We start from the raw sequence: 25,238 nt of genomic DNA, 5'->3' as shown, positions 1-25,238 counted from the left end.
GTTCTGTGGAAATGCAGCAAGGATAAAAGATGACCTTGTTACACAAATAGCCCATCTTTACAGGAAAAATTAAAAATCAACCCATAAGACATTTATCGCATTATGGCAACTTTATATAAATATGTATATATATATATATATATATATATATATATATATATATATATATATATATATATATATATATTTATATAAAGCAGTGCAGGTGATTCAGATACATAAACATTATCAAGGCCCATCAAACCTTCTCCTATGTTGTAGTTTTCAGCATGTTCTTTTGATTCTGTGGAAATAAAAAAATCCTGATGTTAAAACTGTTTGCAAGATGAGCATTTAGCCAGTGGTAATTTATTAATGTAAATTGCCTGAGGGAGGAAGCATTTTGGGAAATAAGGCTGCTAAACGATAACAGGACTGATACCACTCCCACAACTGTAGCTACGGCAAATATGATGAAGCTGCGGTGGCGTCGACACCGTCTTCCCCAGCGTCCTCGGATTCGAGGGGTGCCAATACCGGGTCCGCACGGTCGGTCATGAGAACCAAATCACATAAAAGTCCTGCTAAACATGTAGCAAGATAGCCAAACAGCACGTGCACATAACGGCGAGAACGTCCATATCAACCGTTATCACCTCTAAACGAAACACAATTCCAACAACCAAGTAACTAAATGATCATATTGCATGAACACGATAACTGTACATGTCCACGAAGCTCCACGACGACCGTGTTACTTTAATGTTAACAACACAAGCTACATCCTTGTGATGATACAATCATCATCAGAAAGCTCCACAGATTCTAGCGGGGTCTCTCTTATCACCACAAACCAAACACAGACCAAACCTTCCCTCGCCAGTGGAAAACTCACAAGTGTGACCTTTATACATTTCCAAGATTATTCACATAGACCCTGTAGTCGCAGGGATATACTTTTTTTCGTCTTATATATCATTCCGTAATAAATTAGACGAATTTTGCTTCCCTAACAATACTAATCCCTACAGTTGAAGCTGAGTGTCATTACCTTTTCCTGCGAGCGAGACAAGCGAAGCCTGATGAATTAATCACGCAGCTCATTATAAAACCGGCGCGCCGCGCAAAAGAATGTCCACATTTAGTCTTGATCAGTAGCCACAGTGCAGGCGGGGTTTTTATGAGTGGTGCCGGCCACCGGTGGCATAGCGGCCTCATTATTCTGAGCACAGAGCGGGTGGGCCGGCCCTCGGCGTCGTCAGAAGTCAGCGCGTTCGAGCGTTACAGGCTCGGCCCGCGGCGCCACGGCCCGCGATGCCTCCACGCTTTTTGCAGATCACTGCCACGGTCTGCATGCAGGAGGTGCAGGCGCTCGGGGCTCCGTGCCATCCTGCCGCACAGTGACCACCTGCACTGTGAGAGAGACACACACTGTCTATCTCTAAAGATAATGCGGCGCAGGCATTGTCATAACCGCTGCCGCCCACAGCTTTGGGGCCTTTTGTCTGGGCCTCTGGCGGCAAACGCGGAGCAAACCGCACGGACGGAACCGTGGCGTTGCCTATAAGCTGCCCTCTGCAGCAGCATGCGCTTGTTTATCACCTCGGAACATATTGTCAGCGTTCGGTCAAGCCCCTGAAAAGATGGCAAAACCCAGACAGAGCGGCGGAGAAAGAGAGAAGGCGATATTTTTTGGGGGGGGGAGGGGGTAGAAGAGGGGAGCATCAGAAGATCGCCGAGTGCGTCATGAGCGGAAGGGAGACTAATTAAGGAAGGCTGGATTAATTAGGCTTCCAGTCTGCCTGCCTCTCATACTCCCTCGGAGCTCCGTGCCAGCACAGGCCCCCGGACCAACTCCCCGAGAGCCGGCCCCCGTCCATTGTTCCACGGATTTTCCCCATTCTTTCCGGCGGAATGCGTGTTTTTCCACTATCAGCGTGGGCCACCGTGGGGTTTAAAGCCCGCGGTGTAAATCTGGTCAATTACAGCAAACACCTAAGATGCACAAGAGACGCGACGCTGCACGGACAGATTGCGCTCGCCTGTGTGCGGGAGATTCTGGCGGCAGGCCGCGTTCGCTAAATGACGCTGAATGTGCAACAGGGGGAAATATTTTCCATGTGCGGTACCGACCCACGCTGTTTGTATTGTGAAATACGAACGGCCGCTTTGCAAGACATTGCTAACAATACTGTCATTGAAACAATCTGCCAAAGTAATGAGTTTCTGCTTCTTGAAACAGGCTGAAATATTGTTTGTCCATTGACATGTGTTGTTGTTTTTCTGCAGTGTGCATGGACAAACTCCAAATTTGTTCATACTGGGTGTTAAAATAACATGACACAATGCTATAGATTCTTTACGCATATTGTCACTGTTGTTTCTCCTCCTTCTCCTTGAGTAAATGAATCCAGCATCAGTCCATCGCGACGCAGAGGCTGTAGTATGTAAGGAAGGTTCTCGGATACAATGAAGCTTCACCAAGAAGATGGTGAGATAAAAATACATTTAAAAAAAATGGCGTGAAAAGGCCTTGGGGACGATGAAAGATCAGTGTCTTCATTCCAGTCTCTACAGCCAAGAGAGACAAGTGCCCCTCTTTCCCGGGTTGTTGAAATTAAACAAGCGAACACAGCTTCCAGAAAAGAGACCGGATGGATCCAGAAATCGAGTGCGTTCAAAGTTACAAAAGTGAAAAATTCATTAATATCAATCATATTAAAAAAGGAAATGAAAAACTCATGTAATAGTAGACAAGACACACAAAGAAATTAAATCTCTAGTAAGCCTGATTGTCATTGTTACACACACACACACACATATATATATTTGAATATTTAGGCGAGAGAAGGAACACAATAGCAATCTACTTGTGGTTGTTGGTTTTATTAATAAGGCCAGAGTAAATAATTCCCTGAATTAAAGCCCCCCCCCCCCCCCCCCCGGTTGTGACACACAGACCCCCCAGCACAACCAGAATGTAATTCAAACCCTCCCTTTAGCGCTCCCTCCTGTAATATTCTCGGCCCCCGTCTAGGATGGGATATGATGGGATGAATATTTATAGAGGGTCCTGCGCTTTGATGGGCCGCAGTGAAAGACTGGAGAAAAACAAAGTGGAGGAGGGGGGTGGAGAGCTGTTTTCGCCATTTCTGGCCTGACTGACGCCCCAGCTCGCGGCGAGTAATTCATTCTGAGAGGAGGCACAAGTGCCCCAGCAACCCCCCCCCCCCCCCCCCCAGGCCGCCGCAGCTTCCTTCTCCGCGCTCAAGTTTATGATAATCCTAATAAATTATGATGCGCTGCACAGACATTAAAAAACTCTGATTGGCACTAAATCAAACGGGCTGTGCCTCTCAGGTCAGAGAGCTGCGAGGAGAGCGACTGTGTGCGTGCTCTTCCCTCGCTCTCTCTCTCTCTCTCCCCCCCTCCGACTATCACTTTCTCTCTGTCCTCAGAATCCTACATCGCCGCAGCTCCACCTAACCAGTTCTGTCGCTCCTCTCTTCTTTTGGTCTCCCCCCTATCTTTTTTTATCCATTTCCTTTTTTCCTGTGCCACACCTTCCTTGATAAATTTAGGTGGCGGGGATGTTTAGCTGGGTCCTCAGGGCCCTGGGAGTATATACGGTTTGCCCCTTTCCTTTTCATCCGTCGCGATTGTCTGCATTGTTCTGTGTATATCTGTGTCCTATCTGCAGTTGATTCTAACTTCACGGTCGAATGGACGACCACATTGACACCCACCACTTTAATTTAGCCCAAGCACTCCTGCACCGCGTGGATTATTCTACCTCCATTAACTCCGGCGGTCATAGGTCCAAAACATCAATTTGTTAACCAAAAATCTGGATAGCCTGATGTTGATTACTGCCCGGCATGGGCCCCTTATTATGAGGAAATCGAAAATAACTCCTTCTGCCCTGATTAAAAAATCCTCTGCTTAACTATTAAAGTTGTGGGCAGTTGATCTCCGGGGGGGGGGGGGAAACACACGGGTGTTGAATTTCATTATCACGGGTCAAGTACACATCTACTTTGTTAATGGTTCCCTGCTTTGAAAATAGCACGGCGCTAAAAGGTCGGAGTCTTTCTTCGGATCTCGGTTATGTCACGGTAGAGGAGGCGGCGTTTGTCGAAGTCAGAAGTGAACTGTTTAATCGATCACAATAGAGGTGGCGGGGAATGGGCGGGGATGATTAAAAAAAGTTATATTTGCATTGATTGCGATGCACTTTGGAATGCGTCCCATTTTTTAAATCTCAGGGTTTTTTTTGTTTTTTTTCAAAGAGCACATCCTCCCACTTTGCAAGCGCTCCCGGTAAATCACATCACCCTGATGGATGTTTTAATGTTGAGGGTGGCGACCTCATCCATTCACCGACAGGCTGCTTGTTAATGGTTATGATCAGTGGCGAAGCGGCGGCGGGCGTCGTCGCTCACAGCGCTGCACGTTAGGTGAGATGAGCGGAGGAATATCAGATGAGTAATGCAAAATGTCTGTTGATTTATTCTTATCTTTTTTACATCAGCACGTCGGATGAAGGCGAGCAGCGTTGAAGAAAAACGGCATGTGAGACTGGGCACGATGCGACTAATGAGGATTTTCATCGGTCATGAAACCAACATTTTCCAACAAACAGTCCAAAACCTTTCTTTGTATTTGAAGAGAAGCTGTTGGGACAATTAAAGTTGCAAAAGTGCTGGAACATCAGCGCAGCAGAAAGAAGATTTCTGACTGGCCTTTAATAAGACGCCTGAGAACACAGCTACTCTATCACCATCTGAGTCATTACAAGGGTTAACAGGAGACAATGTGTAGTTCATCATCTATGTTGGATTTTTAAAAAAAGGACTCTTTTCTTTCTTGTATTTGCACCAACAGAATAAACGTCTCATGACATTACAGCACAAGACAAGCCAACTGGGACCCAGACGGTGCTCGCGATGGACAAATGGATAAAAGAAGAAAGAAAAAAAAGATCTTTTAAACTCAGAAATGTTTTTTCCTTAACAAAACTTTGTGCCTACCCACAATTCATCTGAACCGCTAACAGTCAGGACAGATTTTGGCTGTGTTATAGCGTATAGCAACCTTTTTGTTGTCGCTGTTGTCGTCTTCAGCCCCAACTGACAATGACTAAAGTTGTGTTTAATTTACCAGACTTTTGCACAAATAACAAAGTCACAAAAGCCTTAATAGACATATTTTTCACATCTGCAGCGGTACTTCCCAAGAACTGAGTAGGGTGTGTCAAATAAGCTGAACTTCCACTTACAAATCTATCACTTGTTAAGTCAAATGATGACATACTAATCATGACACAGTCACTGGGACAACAAGTATTACAGCTTATGGGATGGCTGGTTTAATATATTGTAATCTATTACGTGCAAGGTACTTGATTAGAAAATAAAACACATAGCCCAAACTGTTTGTACTTCCAACACATTTTTGTACACCGTCTATCAATAGCACAGATGTTGGCACTTGGCAGCAAGTGGGGCTCTAAAACTGATTAGATGCCCTTCTACCGCCGCTGCAAAGCTGGAAGATGCTATACAAGAAATGTTGAGATTTGCTAACCTACGGAGAAGGGAGGCCCCCGTAAAACGGTCCATGATATTCTCCATAGTTTAAGCTTGCCAATCAGTGGGTAACCTTGTACGTAACCATCCCTCCCCGTGAACCTCAAATACCAGTTTGACTGATATCGATAGGCACACGTTGAAAGGCGGTGAATAAATACGAGGCGACGGGACACGCGACGAACAGAACGTGAAAATAAAAAGCCCCGGGAGCCGAGGCATCTTACGTCAAACGGGACTGAGCTTGACATCAATTTGCGTTTATTGGAATGTGCTCATTTAAAATCAATATCATCATCACTTTGTGTTTTTATATTGAATGCCCGAGGATTTTGAAATGTATTTTATAACAAGAAACGAGGCTCAGGTGCAGCCCGCGGCCTCTCATTCGATCATTTTACGATCATCATTATCCGTGATATTTCTCTCCAATTCGAGAGGACAGGCAGCAGATAACAGAGAGGGGTCCTCATTCTTAAGTAGCCTCACTATAGCTTCATGGAACAATCAATCCCCTACGTATCCATTGTCACTTTTGTCAATACAAAGCTTTTATTACCTTGCTAATTCAATCGATAAGAGGGACCATTATATTTTTACTGTGAAAGATGGCCTCCGAATATATGACGATATTTGCTACGTGGAGCGTGTTGCATCGCGGGGAACATATCGCTCGGGTTATGTGTATTTGAGAGCCACTCGTTCTTCCAAATGTCTTGGGATGCCTTTCTGTTTGTGCTGGAACATCACACCTGATCAATTTCTAAGAGCATGTGTTCAGATTATGGTTTTTTCTTCTTCCCCGCAGCCTGGACATGTGAGACTGGAATACCAAAGTGAAGAAGCTGTGGGACAACAGAAGTCATCAATCACCAGGCGCGTACATTCTCCTGCAGTGGAAGACGAGCTGGCATCAGGCTGACACAGTCAGACCACAGCGCGGGGATGCAGGAGGTTGACAGAGACGGGTAATTAACTAAAAATAATGTGTGCTTGACACAGCAGAGGGGGAAAAAAAGGGAACGGAACAGGAGACACGACGAAACGAAGCCTCCGAGAATAGCCTTGCCGGGGAGATGAAGGTTACTTTGTATGCCGGCGCGAGTGGATGCGGCACATTGCACGCCTTGCCACACAGTGTGGAGAGATCAAACTCCATGGCATGGGAAGTTTCATTGAATTTTTCAACATCAATATCTTTCACTCACCCACATCCCCTCTATGTGAGTTCTTTACATATGCACGAACATAAAGGACTGGCAGCACATCAAAGTGGCGACGGAAATTTGCTGTTCCGATGGGTGGGACACGTGGAGCGTGTCAGGTGAATCGTAATTGTGCGTAATTTGAATCTCTGACACCAATGAAAATCCTACCGCCCCCCCCCCCCCCCCCCCCCCCCCCAAAAAAAGAAAGAAAGAACGGGACTGGGTCCAAGTGGTGCATTTCGTCAACACATGTACGTTTGGTTATACGAATGTTGGGGCTTTAATGGCTCGCATCACAAAGAAAGATGCCAAACTTGATTGTTTCCATTAGATTCACATTGTCCTCCTGTGGTTTTCAATACTGATGTGATCATGCAGAACAACAGCTTAAAATCACTTTGTACTTGCTGTGCATATTGTTGGACAATAAAACGCTAAAATTACCGAGCTCACTTTTTGCCCCATTTTTTGCATGAGTGTTTAATTAACTTAAAAAAAAAAACTATTTCCATCAGTTGGGTCGATAATATAATCAGTTCAAAGGCTTGTATGACCTGAAACGAGTCCCAAACCCCCAAATATATGTTGCTAATTCAGTTATCTGGTGGCTGTACTCAATCAATCGAAATAGTTTCAGTACCACGACAACCTCTAATTGAATCACGCATATTCTAATGTGTCCATTACTAAAAATGAACTTTGTGTTTATTTGGCCCCGTGGAGAAGATTCTGTCACATTAATAATGGAGCGGCTTCGGTGTCATTTGCACAGTTGACAGTTATCTGGCAGCGAACGCAACTCTGGTATCGTCATCTCAGCTGTAATTTTTCAGAACCGCTTCACTTAAAGAACCGGACAAGTTTGACACCGTATTGATCAAAAGTGCTTTTTAATTCTGACGACACGCACGCACTTTGCTGCAGAGCAGGTTCGCTCTGACCACTGAGGAAAACATGCCAATCTGCCGGGCCTCGCCTCAGACTTATTATCTAACTTCAAAAAAAGCTTGGAGCCATCAACGATCGCCGGATGGACAGCTGTCCTCGGACAAAGGCCTGTGTGTCTTTGTGGACAGACGCCTGCCAATCTAGCTGTCGAATGCTGGATGACTGCCTGATTTCTCTGGCTCGCTAACCGCGTCTCCCGCCCGCCTGTCGACTGGTTCCTTCCTGTCGAACGAGCTTCTCTGCCAGGTTCACTCGCCTACCTGTCTTACTCCACTTCAACCCCGATTGCCGGTCTGTCTCTTCTGCCTGTTGAAATCCGCTGAGTCGGACGACTTAATATGCTGTCTGTACCGATCAAATCATAAATGCCTCCTCAGCTCTAAGGGTTGAGGGGGTATATGCTTGGACTGATTGCATGATGGATCTTGGAATACAAGAACCACCATTACCAAGAAATTGACATTTTTAACAGTCATTATTTTTGAAGAAGTGCTACTGCCTCATTTTGCACAACACTAAGACTACGAACTTTATCATTGTTCACACATAATGTTTAAAGCTTGTGTACAAGCTGCGCAATATGAATACAAACTTATTATAGGAATAAAAAGAAGATGTTTGTTTTCAAAACCTCGCAGATGAGATATTCTCACAGTAATGTGTCAATCAGGCAAAGTGCTGAGAGGTTGTCTAATCGGTTCAGTTGTTTAAAAAAAACGAACCGATGGGTTTAACGTTGTACAGAGCAGGTATTCAAGACCCCTACTAAGTGCAAAAGTGACTGCTGCATTGGGAATTATGAGGCGGAAAAATCACTGTCGACTTACTGTGCTTTATTTTTATTCATTCTTTTTCTCTACTTGCTTCTTACTTTGTGGAATACTGACAGCCAAGAATTTTTTTTTTCTTTGGACTCATAGGAAATGGTGAAGACGAGGCCTCTGCCCTTCTTTTTGTTGAATATTCCTCTTCATTACAGTAGTTAGCTAATTAGCTATGGAGTCAGATAACAACTCTCCCTAGAAGTGAATGAATTGAGCGTTTACTTCCTTGAAAGAAGCGCTTTTTTTTTTATTCTACATTTCTCGAAACCGGGTCCCATGAAACCTATTAAATAGACATTTCAAAATTGACTTTTGGAAAAGCTAAAATATTTGACAGCGGCTTTGTGTTAAGATGACAGGTGAATTACACTTGACTTTTTTGTCAATTCATTAAATAGCACATCGCCTTCTAGTAAAGAGTGAACCATCAGCAAAAGAACTCCCTTCAACAGTAACCGTTCCTAGGATAAAAAAAGGAAGAAAGAAAAATGCCTATCACCGGGATGGCTTGGTCGCCTTTTACATCTTCATTTTATAGCACTTTAAGCCTGAACAGATGTACCGCTGTAGGTGCTTAGCGGTGTACTTAGATGCAGATCCACGAATGACTCATCTTCATCTGCCCTCATACCTACTGATTTACAAGTATTTGAATTTTGTGACTAATGGGAAAGGAGATCGTAAGGCTGTCCGACCTCACTGGAGATTATCATATAGTTAATGGGAAAAAATGAGCGCTTCGTCGGGGTGCTAATGTCCTCTAACCTTGCTTTGAGTCCAAACAACTGCCACGCGTTGAGTTTTGCAGACAAGGAAGTAACAGCAAGCTATGGGGGGGGGGGGTTCTCAAATGCCAACTTGAAAACTTCTTCCTCGCTAAAATCGTAAGAGATATTCTAAGAGATAAAGTTTTTGCTGTTATGTTTCTCTAACAGGGTTGTGTACTGCAATAAATGTAGCTGTAGGACACGTGATACTTTTGCAGTTTGGGAACACTTTTGATTAGGCTCTAATGTGTTATTACCCTTCCAGCAATTGTTCTATCAGTTGGGCTTTTTTTTTTTTTTTATTATACCCAATTTATAAAAACAAACTGTTTTGTTTTTTTTGCTCTGTCCTGTTATACGCAGTTAAAATATGTAATTGGAGTTTTCCCATCCACGAGGGGGGCTGGATGGAACAAGCAGTGTGGAGTAACAAGACTTGTATCAGTAGGTAGTGAAGCAAATAAGAGGTAGTAAAACAGACAAGGGCCCCTCTGTAAAACAAATGATGTGCAGCTTTGAAAAATGACTCTGGAAGTAAACAGACCATGTGGGGGGGGGGGGGGGGGTAATAGTGATTGCAAGAGCGAGAGTGTACAAAGCAAGTACATCAGATGCAAACTGTGAAAGATTTGAAGATGGGTATCGTAGACGAGAACAACGCATAACGTAGGCAGTGCACCAGGAAGCTCGGGGTTAATGATGCACTGGGGTTGCATCGTGAAAACTCGGAGAGAAACAAAAGACTCTTGCCTCTTTTTTTCAGGTGATGTAGTTGCTGTATTTTTTTTGATCCAACGCCCTCATTAGGCGCGGATCAAATGGGGCTGCGGAGAGAGAAAAAAGCGACGTCACGGAACCAGAGTGTGAAACAGACAGGATTAGCAGATGACAGAGCGGTTCTCTCACGCGCAGTGAAAGTTTGAAGTCTCCTACGCGGCTAATTGTCGACTGTAGACACAAGCATGGAGAAGTTCAGCCTCCCCACTGAATTACAGATAGCTTACTTGCCCTTGGCTAGCCTCCCGGCGTTTGTGTTGATTTTCTCCGAGCAATTAACAATCTGACACCGTGACCTTGGACTGAAGGCAGAGGGAAGCAGGGAGAGGAGGAAACTGACTCGTGCCTTTAAAAAAGGAAAATAGCTACTGCAGTACAATGGTGCAGGGCAAATTAGCAACAATATATTTTTCCTACCTTTAAATTTTGACATCTCACAAGAAAGTGGTGTTCTCTCATTTCAGCGTCTCAACTCATGGGTTCACACAGGAGCAACAGATCCCGAGTAGCAAGGTCAACAATGAGTCATTGACTAAATCTAGACACAGCCTTGGATTCGCTCTGTGGACATAAAACCAACGAGCTGATACAGCTTGTCCAACTGCTGAAAAATGATCTTAAATCATCTGCAGTCCAAAAGTCGGAGACCACTTACCCAGGGTGAGAAGGTTTACATTTAACTAATAAGCAACCTGTTGGGTCGTGCAAATTATTATATTCCTCTCCAAGTACGAAATATGTAGCAAATGAGGAGCTTGACATTATACTGCTGATTGTTGTGGTTGACACGGCATATAAATTATGTTAACTCTGGTCCTACCTCAAATTTAACAATGTTCTATTTATATGTGTTGTATCTTGTTTGTTGTCCATTAAGTACAGACTGTTTAGGTACAGTTTTCATTCCTGTAATAAGATTCCTTTGTTAATTTGTGAGTAACTGGACCAAATATAATGAAGTCTTGTGTCATCACTATTAACAAAAAAGATAGAAGTATAGAACCTGAGATATCTAGTGTTTAGAAAGAATGATGCAGATGATTAGGATGATAAATAAGAGTTGTTTTGATACTAAGAAGTGAGTTTTGTTAATTTCTTTGTTCTGTTAACTATTTTTGATCTTGTATGTTAGAAAATAGTTAGTGTTGACGTTAGTGTTTTGTCGAACCAACAGTTCCAATCACATTTTAAATCAACATTGATATAAAATTGAAGAGCAGCAAATCATTGTATTCATTCAATGTTTTTTATTCTCATTTTATGATTCATGCAAATCATCATATTTAACAAGCTATGAGTATTGCATCTTGTGTAATTTGGCATTTCTGCAAGAAGTTACTTGATCAATTGTTGCAATCCTTGTTGCTTGACTTTCTGTCAATCAACTAATTCATACATAAATGACATTCTGTTCTGTTTAAGCACAACTGACAATGGATAATATGTAGAAATATATATTAAAGATTACAGACAGGTGTCACTTTCTACACCACAGTGAGTGACAGCAATGAGAACAATCTCAGGATGCTGCTCTGTAATTCTTAGCTTGGCTTAAGGGTAGCACAATCAAGAGATGCAGGCATCGTATAATTGTCTAGCTCTTAGCTTCAGATGAGACAGAGGTTCTTGGAAAATAGGAACAACATGATTAATTCAAAGACAGCCATATGTAGTGACATCAGAGTAAGAGGCTGATTGTAGTTTTGGGAAAGCAGTATCAAAAGGAGAGACATCGCTACATCAAAGTCACATGTAGTCACTCTTGTGGCATAAATGAGTTTAAAGCCTTCTTAAGAAAAGAAAGAAGTTGGGGAAGATGAGATGGCCGTGGGTGTAGCGCTGGCAAAGCCGGCATGGCATTTCAATCAATCGCCTTATCAAAGATTCAAACCACTTTGTGTCAGAAGCAAATACCAATGTTCACGTTGGCTTCAGATCGCCAAAGTGCAAGAAACAGCCAATGAGCAGATCTGTATATGGAAGGAGGCCGCTGTCAAAGGATGATGATGATGATGATCATAGAGCTCCGAGACACGTGGAAATTATATGTAGCGAAAGAAGATGACAGGGAGAAGGGATGTAATGAAAAAAAACCGCAAATGCTACCGTATAGTCTGCCCAGCTAACAAGTTACAAGGTTAGGAGAAGCGGCACAGACTCAAGATCAAGTCAAGTCCACTGCCCACATCAGGATTACGGCTTTAAAGGGAAAGATCAAAGGAAGAGAAAAGAAAAGAGTGAAATAATCCTCTATGTGGGAAGGTTGAGGGGACATAGGGAAAATGAGGATTGCACCACCTTCAGGTAATTCACCAAAAAGGCTGCCACACAAAGTCATATCGAGTTGACCATGGAGGGAGGGATGCGGGATGATGGAGGACAACCGTGAAGAGGTTCAGGGTGAGTGATATTGATGACACCGAATCCAACCAAAAGACATGGAAAGAGTGACACAGGAGGACTAAGCGGTTCCCGCTGAGGAGAGATGAGCAGACCCGAGTAGCTATGGCCTCGCGTCTGGAAGGAGACAGTGAGGCTGAGGGGTGGGGAGGGTGCAGCAGGTGCTCCCACATATTGTCGAGTGATTTATGTCTGCACGGGGGCAACAAAATGTAGAAACAAGAACACATACTGAACAGATGAACTCAGGACTTTCTGCTGACAGATAGTTCCTGTCTCCCTCCCTACAATGTTTTAAGATGAGACAGAGGGACGGATACGGCCAGAGAGAATGCATGTTCAAGGATATGTCACAAAACAAGATGGAGGAGAGTATGGGGGGAAAAAAGAGCTCAAGGGAACAGAACTGCAAATGTAAGTGTTGCGCCATCACTCAATTTTCCTCCACGTTTACACACTTCCAAGTGCTTTTCAATATGCCACATACTTTGGCTCTAGCTTTACAGGTTTGTGCTTTAAGAAACCCGGGGCCAAAATGTAATACTGTTGAAAATTACAATCCCCTCTAGATGCAGTGTTAATTAGCAAATTGCAGAAAGCCAGGGAAGGGAGGGGGGGCAGAGCGAGCCTGTGATGAAAACAAATCAGCCCATGGACACTAACCGCAAGGTGCACAGCTACGAGTCTATACTGTGACGATCAACTCTCGTCTTCCTTGCATTGGAATGTCAACTGGCTGAAGTGGCATCTAAGATATTATATTTTAAAACACATGCATGAAGCATCTAATCTAACTCTGATATTGAACTCTCTAACTGTATGCTTTCTTGAAAAAAAGGAAGGAAATGGGCTTCCAATCCTGTATTAAATATTTATAGTGTATTAGCTATAGTGGGAAAGGAAGTGGGAAGGATCTGAGATGATACAAACTGTTGAACACCAAGTAATCAAAATGCTGTTCATGAAACCTTTATGGTTTCAAACTTTTTTTATTGGTAGTCACGTAGTTGTTAAGATGTATTTTATTATGTTTTTACTGTTAAATGTTTGCCCTTGATTAAGGAAGGGCATATACGGTTCTTCATTACCATCGGTTATTTATACTACGCATATTCTAGCTGTGCCCCAATTTGCAAAAGAACAAAACACTAAAGATATTTTCTTTCAGACTCTTACATCCCTTTTCAACAGTTCCGTGTTAGTTGATGACTTACTCTTCTGGCTCTCTAATGTCGATTTAGCCCTTGACCCCCCCCCCCCCCCTAGCATGGGGTAATTCCTGCTTTACTTGGCTCACAGGATAAAAGAGTCAGCCAAATTGCCAAGTTTAGTCAAGTCAAGATGAAAAGGGCTGCAATGATTCAAGCGGGGCTCTAGTTTTCACTGATGGAGAGATGGAGGGCACCTTTAATAGATAACATATCTTACAGGTCCTCCCCAGACCATTCATTCCAAATCTGATAGCAGTTCCAATCTCACTGGCATAGGGGAACAGGAATAAAAGTGAGTGATAAGAACGACAGTCAGCCATTTTATCCCTTGTAATGTGAAACATTGGAATGCACCCAAAGCCTTTTTTTTTTTGTTTACCCTCACCTAGTGTGACCGTATCCCCCCCCCCCCCCCCCACACTGTTAATTCGCCTCTGGTCCTCAGTGCAATAGCGTCTCATTGTTTTATTAGAGTTGACATTGAAAATTCTCTAACAAACATTCAACATACGGTATTACATTTTCAACACATCCAATTTTAAATGATAGTATGTGGGTTAAACACACAGGTGAGCTAACTTCAAATCTGCAGAGACAACTCTCTGTTATATGCATTTTACACATAATCTGAATTAACAAGCTGTAGCCTCACAGTCGACAGGTTGTCCGTGAAATTGTCATTGGTCAGAAAATTACCCTAATTAATTTAGGCTAATAAAGCTACCAGGTAGATCGCATAGCGGATCATTTCATGCTCATGGTCAAACAAGTGATCTGAAAATAAGACGTCATTGCACTCATTTGCTTGGCATGTTGGTTTGAAGCTACAACAGATGTATGAATGAAAACCACATGACTTAATGGAAGATTGTTTGGCATTGTAAAGTATCATAAAGAATACAGCTTCTGAAAAACATTAACTGTCTGCAGCTTTCGCTGTTTTCATTCCCCTCCAGCACATTGTCTTCAGCGGAGTATCACAATTAAAAATTCACAGTGCACCTAAAGCAGCAGTGTAATACGGGGGAGGGCAATATGTGATTTGTGTTCACTTGCAATCAAACAACAGCCTGAGCAACCTGCATGCGTTACAAGTTAACAGGTGACCTGCCTTGAAGAAAGCCAGACAGTCAGTAACTAAAATGGAAAAGAAAGTGAAGGTTCAAGTCCTCCTCCTCCTTCTCCTCCTCCTTCTCCTTCTAGTGTTTAAACCTCCATAGTCATTCCTCCAGAGATAACTCTCCAGAAATTCATACCGTGGAAATGCCAAGTCTAGGAACTAGACTAGTATGAGTGGGCTGGTAAAGTATAAAATACCAGCCCACGCATATTCTCTCTCATATATATACCTGTATGTGTGTGTATAAAGAGAGAGGGAAAGAGAGAGAGAGAGAGAGGGAGGGAGGGAAAGATTAACCGAATATGTATTACACCTCTTGGGATAAAGCTCTGTACGGTGGGCTAACTGATCATCCAGGTGGGCTAAGCCCATTGTTAGCCCCCTGATACAACTGGTCCGTCTAATCAGCGACAATAAATACCTTTCTTCAGAAGCGTTACTTCTTGGAAAGCTTGGAAAACCTGAAGAAAATATGCAGTAGATATAAAAGGTTTTACCAAGAGTGGTACAGTATGTCAGGTACACAAGACAGTAGCAACTGAAAGCAAGCAAAAAAAACGAAGAGGTATTCCCACATTGCTATAGCTCGTAAATACTGTTTCTGAAGAAATTCACTTGCCTGTATACAAAGCACTTCAAAGGATCCCCACTCCTTTAGGGACTATCATACATTATCTGTGCGTGTGTGTGTGTGTGTGTGTGTACTTTTTATCCCGGAGGGGGGTTAAATACGGATGACCAATGGAAGCATGCATTTTAGTTTTTGTGTGACTAAACAATGAAGCTACAAAGAAACAAGTGAGCAAGTTCAGTGGGTTCATGTGTGCAAAGGAAGAAATAAAAAATCAGAAAGTGAGTGCTGTTGGGAGACTGGGCATTAGGTATTTTCCAACATCTATCCTAAGTCATAACTATGTCAAGAAAAGTGTGAAGTCATCAGCTCAGTGCAGGCTCTGTTCAGTGACAAGAGACTCTATCAGTATTCACATTCAGTGTCCATAAGTGAATCTCCCTACCATTAAGCTATTCTCCCCACACAATACGGTTCATCAAAAATCTGAATAGCAGTAGACCAAACACAAAGCACAAAGTTTGCCATATGCTGGGTGAAAAAAAAAGCAAACGGGTACCTCAACAAGCACAAATGTCTTATCACAAACAGCACTGCTTGAGCTCAAGATTACGCAGAACAGCGGATGCAATCAGTCTCATTTATCTGTATTTCTGTTCAATTCTGCAGCAAAACAAACATTTTGCATCGCAACAGAGATTATGGTTTAAGCTGAAAAATACAAATACCCTTCTGAAAACCAGAGGTATCTTGCTATACATGAAGTGGTCCTAAATCCAATTCTGCTTTGTTGAGTAAAAATCCAAGGGTGCACCATGTACTTTATGTACCTAACCTGCTGTGTAAGGGTAGGTAATCAAGTAGCAGACTTATCATCTATCAAAGCAGTGTAAATAATTACCTCTGGTCGCTTCACTGTGGACAGAGTTTTGTTTAGGAGGAGTGGTGGCGGTGGTGTGGGTCATACCTCGCATTCTCGGGAGCCTGAGATTGTATAGGTGCAGGGTCCTGTCCCATTGACAAGCACATCCATGGCCTCGGAATTGGTGGGCTTGTAGTCCACATAGTACTCCTGCAGTGGAGAGCTCAGGGTGCGCTCTGTCTCCCGAGCTTTCTTGCGCCGCTTGCGGGCTGCTGCCGAATGCTCCTGCAGCTGCTTGACACTGCTTGGATAGCGCTTCCAAGACACGTAGATTACCAACAGGATCATTGCAACAGACAGAAAAAGGGCGACGCTTCCAGCCACAATCTTGTGGAAGGACACAGGCTCCAAGTCTTGCTCTGGGGGAAGTGCCACAGGTGGGGTAACAGCTGAGAACGTGGGGCCCCTGACAGATCCATCTCCTCTCTTTCCAGAACCAGTAGGTGAAGCCAGAATGGCCGGCCGATGCTCAGTCTGCACAGGGAGATTGTATGAGGTTGGAGCGATACTCACAGTGAGCGTTGTCCCTGGGTTCGATTGACAAACACCAAAAGCATCAACAGCATCCATCACTTTCTCACCCTGGGCTTTCTTGGGGGAAGCACAGATCATCGTAGTCTCCTTCGCTCCTCTAAATTTTCTCAGCCAGCCCACCAAAGGACAGATGGCAGGGCCACAGTCCCATACATTCCCAGCTAAACTAATCGTAGCTATAGAGATCCAGGCATCAACCACGTCCTGGGAAACATTGGTCAGCTTGTTGGAGTCAAGGTTGAGCGTCTGCAGGTTGGGTAGGCATTGGTAAACCACAGCATCTACTTCCATCAGATCATTACCAGACAAATCCAGTTTCTGGATGGAGGCCCAGGTCCAAGTCAGGCCCTGGCTCATTGAGCGAATGCGATTCCACTGCAGATAAAGTGCCCTAAGATTGTAGAGGCGAGGGAAGTGAGAGAAATTTATTTTTGAGAACTGGTTATGCTCCAGATGCAGCTCAGTGAGCTTGACCAGGCCTGAAAAAGCATTCCGAGTGATACTGCGCAGGCGGTTGTAACCCAGATCCAGGAACTCAAGATTTCTGCAATCTTGGAACAGACGCACTGGAACAGTTTTTAGAGAGTTTGAGCGTATGTGGAGACTGAGAAGCTTCCGCAGGCCCTGAAACTGCCCAGGCTGCAAACCTTGCAGTTTGTTGTATGACAGGTCCAGATTTCGCAAATTAGGGACTGGGTGGAATGTGGTGTTGTGGAGGGATGTGATCTTGTTGGAGCTCAAAATCAGCTCTTTAAGCCTGCGGACCCCCTGGAAAGCCAGTCCATCCACAGTGGCAATGTAATTGTGGTCCAAGTAGAGCCAGATAAGATGGTTGAGCCCAACAAACTGGCCAGCGCGAAGACTGGCGAGGCTGTTGTACCGTAAAGACAGGCCTTCACAGCCTCCTGAGAGGTTCTTAGGAACATCGCGAAAGGCGCTCGACTCACAGTAGACAATTTTTCCATCACACCGACAGCTTTTGGGGCATGGGCGCTCACTCAAAGATGGATTTGCTGCCAGCCACACTTGCATCAGGAGCTGGACCACTAGCCAGCGATGCCGCAGAGCAGAGCCTATGGGAGGGGGTTGGGGGTTAGGGGGACAGAAAGATCAAAGTGTTAAGTAAAAGTATATGTTATTCATCTTTTTTTTTTGTCAGTCTCCAAGGTGTTTAGCTATGTATAGGAATCATATAAGAATTTAATAGTTTTTTAATAACCTAACTTAACGATTAAGTTTATAACTCGATGCTAAGTATGACCTACTAACTGCAATTGACGAAATGAAGGAAAAACACATTTTAAATTAAACTGTTGCTTGTAAGAAAAACATGGCATAGTCCCTCCACTACTTCATTCCTGCTTCATCTCTTCTCTGGCAATTTCATTTGTTCCCCAATTTCGGAATTGGGAAACTAGATGGTATAGTTCTATTTATGAAGCCATTCTAGACATGCATTCCTCTTTCCTTCCAAAACCTATTTCAGATTTCATCTTTGAATGGTTATATTACATCACTAGACATAGATCTGTTTTTCCATTCCATAGTGGGTGGAGACGAGAAAGAAAGCCTGGTGTTTTTAGCTCCAACCACTTGGAATTGTTTGCAGAAGAAAATTAAAGAACTTGGTATCCCAGACTGAAATCAAAGCTGTAAACTGCTGGTGAATGAATCCTTTACTAATTGTTTTGGATTTTATGTGGTCATTAGGTGGCATAATTTTTGTTACAGCTTTTTTTGAAAATATTTTAAATCCAGATGAAAAGCTGTGAATTTCACATTGTGTGGACCCATTACCTCAAATAGTTCTTGGCTGTTTCGACTGATGTCGTTTGTGCAACATTTGAACAATGAATACATTGACAAGCTATGCTGAAGGAACCAGCTTGTAATTTACTCAGTCATGTACTCAGTCGTTTTATCTGTATTTGTATTCTCTGCACCAATGGCAGTAGCAGGTAGTCATAAAAGGCGGCCTATACAGAGCAGATTAACATTCAAGAGCTGTTGGTTGTGTATACAATCCCAGAGGCATTTCAATTTAGATTCCAGCCATTTCAATGTTTAACCAAACCAAAGCCAGACAGGTTCAGCAAGAATCATCACTTCTGCTTCCCACAGAACCAAAAAGTCGCAGGCAAAAACAAAAATCACAATAACCCCTATGGATGTACACAACTCATCTCTGCTACAGAAAACAGCTGTCTGAATGCCAAAGCTCTGTGTGGAGCTATTTATGATGTAAATGTCTTTATTTTCTGGTAGTAGGTGCTGCGTTTCTAATGGGATTGCAAAAGTGAAGCTAAATGGTCAGTGGCTTCCTCATATCACTCCTTGTTCTGAGGTAAGACAGAGTTGTTTCCATTAAAATCGTTCCCCCTTACAGAGCCAGTAATGATCTGTCATTAAGATACATTGATTTCCCCTTGAGGAGGTGGTATGGAGGATTCACTACTTATGGGTGTTTCTCAAGGAAGAATCATCAACTTTGGACTGTATTACCATTATCACAATGACATAAGATTAAGATGTCGGGGTGAAAGTAGTCCACACTTGAATTAGCTGACAAAATTTAATCAATACTTTGTCAGCAGTTCCCATGCTCAACGGATTCAATACAACAAATTTGTTGTATGTAGACATGTTATGGTTATGATGAACTTGAGTTAAATTCCCAGTGTTTTCCATAATTTGTGCAGGATTTGTCAGAAATAATTTCCTGACATAGAGTGCCTGAGAGGCATCATACAGCATATGCTAACTAACATAGCCATTTCACTCATTGCCAAGCATCTGCTGTTCCCATATGGGTGTGTGTGTTTTTGTGAGTTTGTGTCCAAGAGTGTGATGAAGAGAGTGAGACAGTAAATGTTTTTAGCAGAATCTTTCATCATTCCTTCCAGATGTACGGAAGGATGGAGCTGCAGAAATCATTTGTGCCGACTATTGATTAAACCAACAGATAAATCAGTCATGCAACTTCTTTTTGGGTCCCACAATTGATGTTGCAAAAGAGACAAACGGTGATCGCAAGTCGCTGTGTGTCTTAGGGTATTTGTTGTGTGTCTCAGCTTTTCCAAATGTAAATTTATTTGCAACAACTTTGTCTCTCAAAACTGAAAAAAAAGAAGGTAAAAAAATAGTGGGAGAATACCGATGTGCAATGTTCCATGTGCATTTAAATGAATTATAAAAGACAACACGTTTGATTTATAGAACAGAATGTGTGAGATCTTAAACATTAAATGGATGTTTTGTAAATTTTGTGTTGGACTCGTGTCCCAGGAGGATGTAGCAACGACCCCCTATCGCTTTTATCCCCCGTGCGCATAATAGGATTGCTTTATTTGAAGTGACGCCGCCATTTCTTTCAGATTGTCACTGCCTCACAAGACCCCCCTCTCCCCTCACTGACACTGTATGCGGTTTAATGAGCGCTCTGTGTGCTAATGCCTCTGTAAGCCATCTCTCCTTCCCCGATACTTCTCTAATCTTATTCACAAAGGAGCACAAGTCACTTTCTGATGTGTCACTCATGGGGTTTGTGTCTCTGTAACCTCTTACCTGATGTACTTCTCACAATTACTGTTCCTTCTGCTGTATCTACTTAGATGAACGATTTATACTCCTTCTGTTCTCCATCCTTCTGAAAAAATATTACATTTTTTTGCATATCCTTGAACCCTGCAGTCATCAGGGTGTTTATATAATGCAACGTCTACTTTTATGCACGGGGTCAAAACCATCTCCTCAGCCATGTCACGTCCCTTGGTGATTCCCACTCCCGACCACCTTTTTCCTTTCCTCCAACTTTGAATCCTTTTCCCTTGCTTTCTTTTTAGTGTTCAGAAACATAATACATCTCCCCCTCTCATTTTTCTTCGTCGTCCCCTGCAGTTATCTGTCCGAATCTAGTACGGATGGATAAGTCAAAGCTAAACTTTGTGTAAAGGCATGTGCGCAACGCTTAGTTTTGTAGCAGACAGCCCTGCTGTCCTCAGCACAAGAAGATACCTATTTCTGCCTATCAACTTTAACACGTAGCGAGAGTAAGTGCACTTTACTGCTGACCTAAAATAAAACCAAATGCAGCTTAATAACTTGGCAAATGGACTCACTAACTGGTGCACTTTGAGTGCACACAAGTGGCTCATTGCTATTTGGTACCTGTCATTGACAAAACGGCTACCGGCCTCGGCCTTGACTGCACACAGAGGCTGGACAGCGGCCTAACATATAGGGAATGACATACCCAGAGCAGCCTATAGGCCATCCTATTAGTCCCCCATTTATCTTTAGGATGGTCGCATGGTCTGTCAGTTTAGACCCATTTCAACAAGGGGTCTGGAAACACTGTGTCCTGAAGTGTTTGGCTTGTATTTGCAATGCTGATTTGGTAGAATACATATAAATACTGTACAGAAAACATCCTGTACACTTAAACACTGCTCCTAAGTCATTATCGCACTTTTAACTACAGTTACTGCATGTGACAGCACAACATATTGCTAAATATGTGGCAAATGTGTGAAACTGATGTTATTGTTAGTGGAAACTGCAAATCAAGGATAGCATAACATATATTTGCAGGTATATGTACAGTTGCTAGGAGACAGCATTTCTAGACTTTATCTAAATGGAACAAGGTACTTAGGTTCAATACAAACTGTGTTGTCACTTCATATGTAAAGGTTGTGCTTCGACTGATGACTGTGTCATCCCAGGATTGCTAGTTTTGATATCCTGCAAAAAAAAGGGGAAGCATCCTGACCAGGTCAATCCAATGAATCCAGTGTAACTGTATTATCAGAGATTCCCCTTTGAATCTTTGTACATCACAGCCATCCTCCAAACCTACCAGACTGCTACATTGAGCTCCTCTGTGGTAAATGTTGGCACAATTTCGAGAAAAAAAAAAGAAAATCTACTTCTGTTTCTTTCTATATGGGTTCTTTGTCTAACTATCCTGAATTATTTCACACATACAAAGACTTTGCAGTGTGTACGCAGCTTGTAGCTCAATGCATCCAGGCCCTGCAGTCCTGAATGGGAGAGGCAGGCATACTGTAGATAATGAATGTCAGATCTCTAGTGACATGGCGTTAGAAGCCATTGATTTTGTTTTTTACCTTGAAAATAAGATAATGTAAATAGAAGAGTCCCCGATATTGCACTCAAATGGCCTGATCTCTTCACCTGACATTTCAAGAATGTTGGATGCCTGTTGGATGCCGTAAAGCAGACAGAAGGTCATCTGTTGCCTATATTGCGCTGTTCTGATGTGTAATCATATGAGGCATATAGGACTGGTATGACATGGATGATATTTCAACAAAAAAAAAGTCACACTACATCTGCTTATTTCTTATAATACAGACAGGTGCTCTTACCCTACAGGTTTCAGATGTAAGGAAAGTGTCATTTGGTTCCGAATTTTTCTTAAAGCATCTATGGCTGTGGCTCTTTTTTTTTTTTTTTTACTGTCCCTAACCTGCTAGTGTCTTTCTGCAAAGAAGATCTCTAATGATATGGCCCATGAAACACAAGTGCATCGCATGCTGCTAATGAAGAGCATCGCAGTCGGCCACGCCGGTGGATAGCTGAGACCACGGCGCCATGTAATCGCCAAATAATTGTGGGCAACAGCATGAAGCTGTGTGGTTGACAAAAGTTGTGATTCTTTCTTTGTGCACCTGGACGCAAATGTGTTTGTTGGCCCACGTGCGCCTGCGTAGAAGTCTCGGGCTCAAAATCGGGGTTCTTGTACACACAAACAGGGGGAAAAAGCCCTTAAAAACCAGACCTCTATATGATTAACCATACAAGGCTGCTTTGCAGCATACATAAATTGCGTCTGAGCTCCCACAGCCCGCACTGTAGGGCTTTGTGTGCTGGTGTAGCTTATATTGATGTGATGCAGTAACCCACTGAGGGTCGATACATCATGCGGCCGTACAATTAATGGCACAGCACCACCAGTGAACTTGGCCATCTGTATACTGGTTAAGGATGGCCGACGAGATCAGGCTGCACCGGACAACAATATCAGGGGCGGGGGAAGGCAAAAGGGTTGAGGAATCCCCAGATTTGCAAAATCAAAAACAGCAAACATTCAAACACCAAGAGAGAGGGGCCGAGTGAAAGTGAGGGATACGGTGGTGGGTGGTTTATGAGGGTAAGCCGAATGGGGCATAATGCTAAATTTTAATGACACAGAAACAGGGAATGTGATGGGGGGGGGGGGACGGCAGCCAAAATTATGATTATGCGTTATCGAAGGATATGGAGCATTGACGACACGCGCGCACAAGCATCGAGATGGAGATGGAGAGGATGAGGGAGGGAGAGGGAGAGGGTGGTGATACATGGATGCACAGTTTTAACGCCGGAGTCCCATGATCTGGTGCCTTGCAGGTGCAGAATACAACGGCTCTCTTGAATGAGACTCAATCTGCTGAGTAAAAAAACCTGCACCAACCGATGCCCCCTCGGCCCACGAGTTGATTTTTTTTTTGGGGGGGGGGGGGCGATATATTGCGCCCGGGCTGAACCGGGACAACAGGCTGGTCCGTGCGCACAGATTACGGACGGCCATTGATTATGCAGGACCACGCTTTATAAAGTTGACTGGCTTCCAACATTGTGCCTCGATTAGCATTCCGCTCCATGTCAACGAGGCGAGCCACTCTTAACTAGTCGAGAGAGAGAATGGGCAGTCCTCACTCACCACACACACACACACACACACACACACACAGATACAGGCTCGTTTTGGATCAAATCTCAAAGTCTTGACCAAATGGGTTGTCTAATAAGCCAAACCGCCAGGGGAATGGAGGGGAACAATATATCTATATATTGCAGCTCTGCCACTGCAACACGACATGCTTCACCCACATTCCTCAAGCGTCCAGAACCACTTGGCAAAAGACACCAAAAAAAAAAAAAAAACCTTATTAGATGTTTGCAAAAGACGACCATTCCTTTTTCCTTTTTTTGACGCAAAGATTTGATCCTGACCAGATTCCACTCTAAGAAGAGTTTTTTTTTCCTGGGGGCGGCGGGGGGGTAGAGTATATTTTCCCCAACAACCCACGCAATCCCCAAAATACAAAAAAAGATGGTATACAACACGAACAGAACTTACCCATATCCGCGTATCTGTCAGCTCCAGCCTACAGGTTTTAATGGCTTCTGGTGCGCGACATCCGAGTCCGCATGACGCGCCGCGCCGCGCGCTCTCCACACACGCACACACACACACACACACACAGACACACACACACACACACACACACAGGTGCCGTCCTAATCCACTAGCCCGGTCTCATCCGCGCAGTCGTCGACTCCGAGCGCGCACCTGCCCCCTTTCACTCTCCCGGACCCGAATGCGCTATCCGGTTGAGTCCTGCATCTACCCGCGCACAGCGGCACCGGGGCGAATGTCATTTACTTCCAAAATTCCAGATTTTAAAAGGACAAAAAAACAACCAAAAGCAATCCGGTCTTTTTTTTTTTTACTCCCTATCCATCTCTTCGCAGCAGCAGAAGAATCGTTCTCTCTCTCTCTCTTTTTCAAGTTACAGCCAAAAACGAGCACTGCAGCAGGCGCAGGCGATAACGGAACCTCATCCAAGCCAGATCATGACAGTCACGGAGATTCCGCAGAGCAAAGATCCCGTGCCAAAACTTAAAATGCGGTTGCACGATGCAAAAATGAATTTAAAAAAAAGGCAGAAAAACGAGACGTAATTTTCCAAAAGGAGTCGAGCAGCCCTTAGATTCCTCTCCCGAGCCAAACCCCCCCCCGGCTTCCTACAGGATGCTCAGTGTGATCCGCGCATGGCGCACAGCACAGAGGGGGGGGGGGCGGAAAGTAAAGGGGAAGGTTATCCACAAGTCCGTGTGCGAAACGCTTGTCAGGCGAGTCTCGTCGCAGAAACCCCCCCCGCCCCAACCCCCCAACAACAACAAAAAAAGATGTCCTTCCCTCTCGTCTCTGTCCAAATGTTCCTTGCGCTCTCGCCGCGCGCACGTCGATTTTGGGAAGAACACGACACGACGCCGATGTTAATCACGCCTCGCGTGTCAAAGCAACTTTTGTCAGGCAGGACCGGAATGCCCTCTTCTGGTGAGACTGCGACCCGTGAGCTTGTCCGAGCGGGGGGGGGGGGGGGGGGCTTCGTGGGCTGTGTTGGCGTGGATGATCTTCTCCTGTGTGGACGAACCCCCTTTCATTTTAAGCGCCTGGAAAAGGGAAATCATGTCCAAGAAATGTGATCACAGATTAGTACGAAGTATTAATGAATGAAGTAGTCATCGTTTCCTGGGCATCGCGACTGTATTTGATGTAACCTTCAATGTGCATGTGAGGACTATTTTGAGTTTT

General features: G+C 43.8%; 1 protein-coding gene across 2 annotated transcripts in view; it reads right to left on the bottom strand.

Moving 5' to 3' along the window:
• LOC118284921 (leucine-rich repeat transmembrane neuronal protein 4) overlaps positions 1-24,980 on the bottom strand; it is an 84,127-nt gene extending 59,147 nt beyond the window's left edge. Inside the window, exons 1-2 of one of the 2 annotated variants that reach the window (XR_007030214.1) lie at positions 23,997-24,980; positions 16,295-17,922 (exon numbers count right to left, since the gene is read on the bottom strand). Coding sequence is in view for 1 of the 2 variants with exons in the window: in XM_035608120.2 (XP_035464013.1) it covers positions 16,361-17,922; positions 23,997-24,000 (1,566 nt within the window). In the remaining variant the exon portion in view is untranslated. The remainder of the gene's footprint in view (positions 1-16,294; positions 17,923-23,996) is intronic. The other variant, XM_035608120.2, reaches the window with a different exon arrangement.
• Positions 24,981-25,238: the final 258 nt, after the last annotated feature.

The sequence above is a fragment of the Scophthalmus maximus genome, chromosome 20, assembly GCF_022379125.1.
Source record: "Scophthalmus maximus strain ysfricsl-2021 chromosome 20, ASM2237912v1, whole genome shotgun sequence".
Lineage (NCBI taxonomy): Eukaryota > Metazoa > Chordata > Actinopteri > Pleuronectiformes > Scophthalmidae > Scophthalmus > Scophthalmus maximus.
Note: the sequence above shows the minus strand (reverse complement) of the source record. Positions and strands in the feature narration are given on the sequence as shown.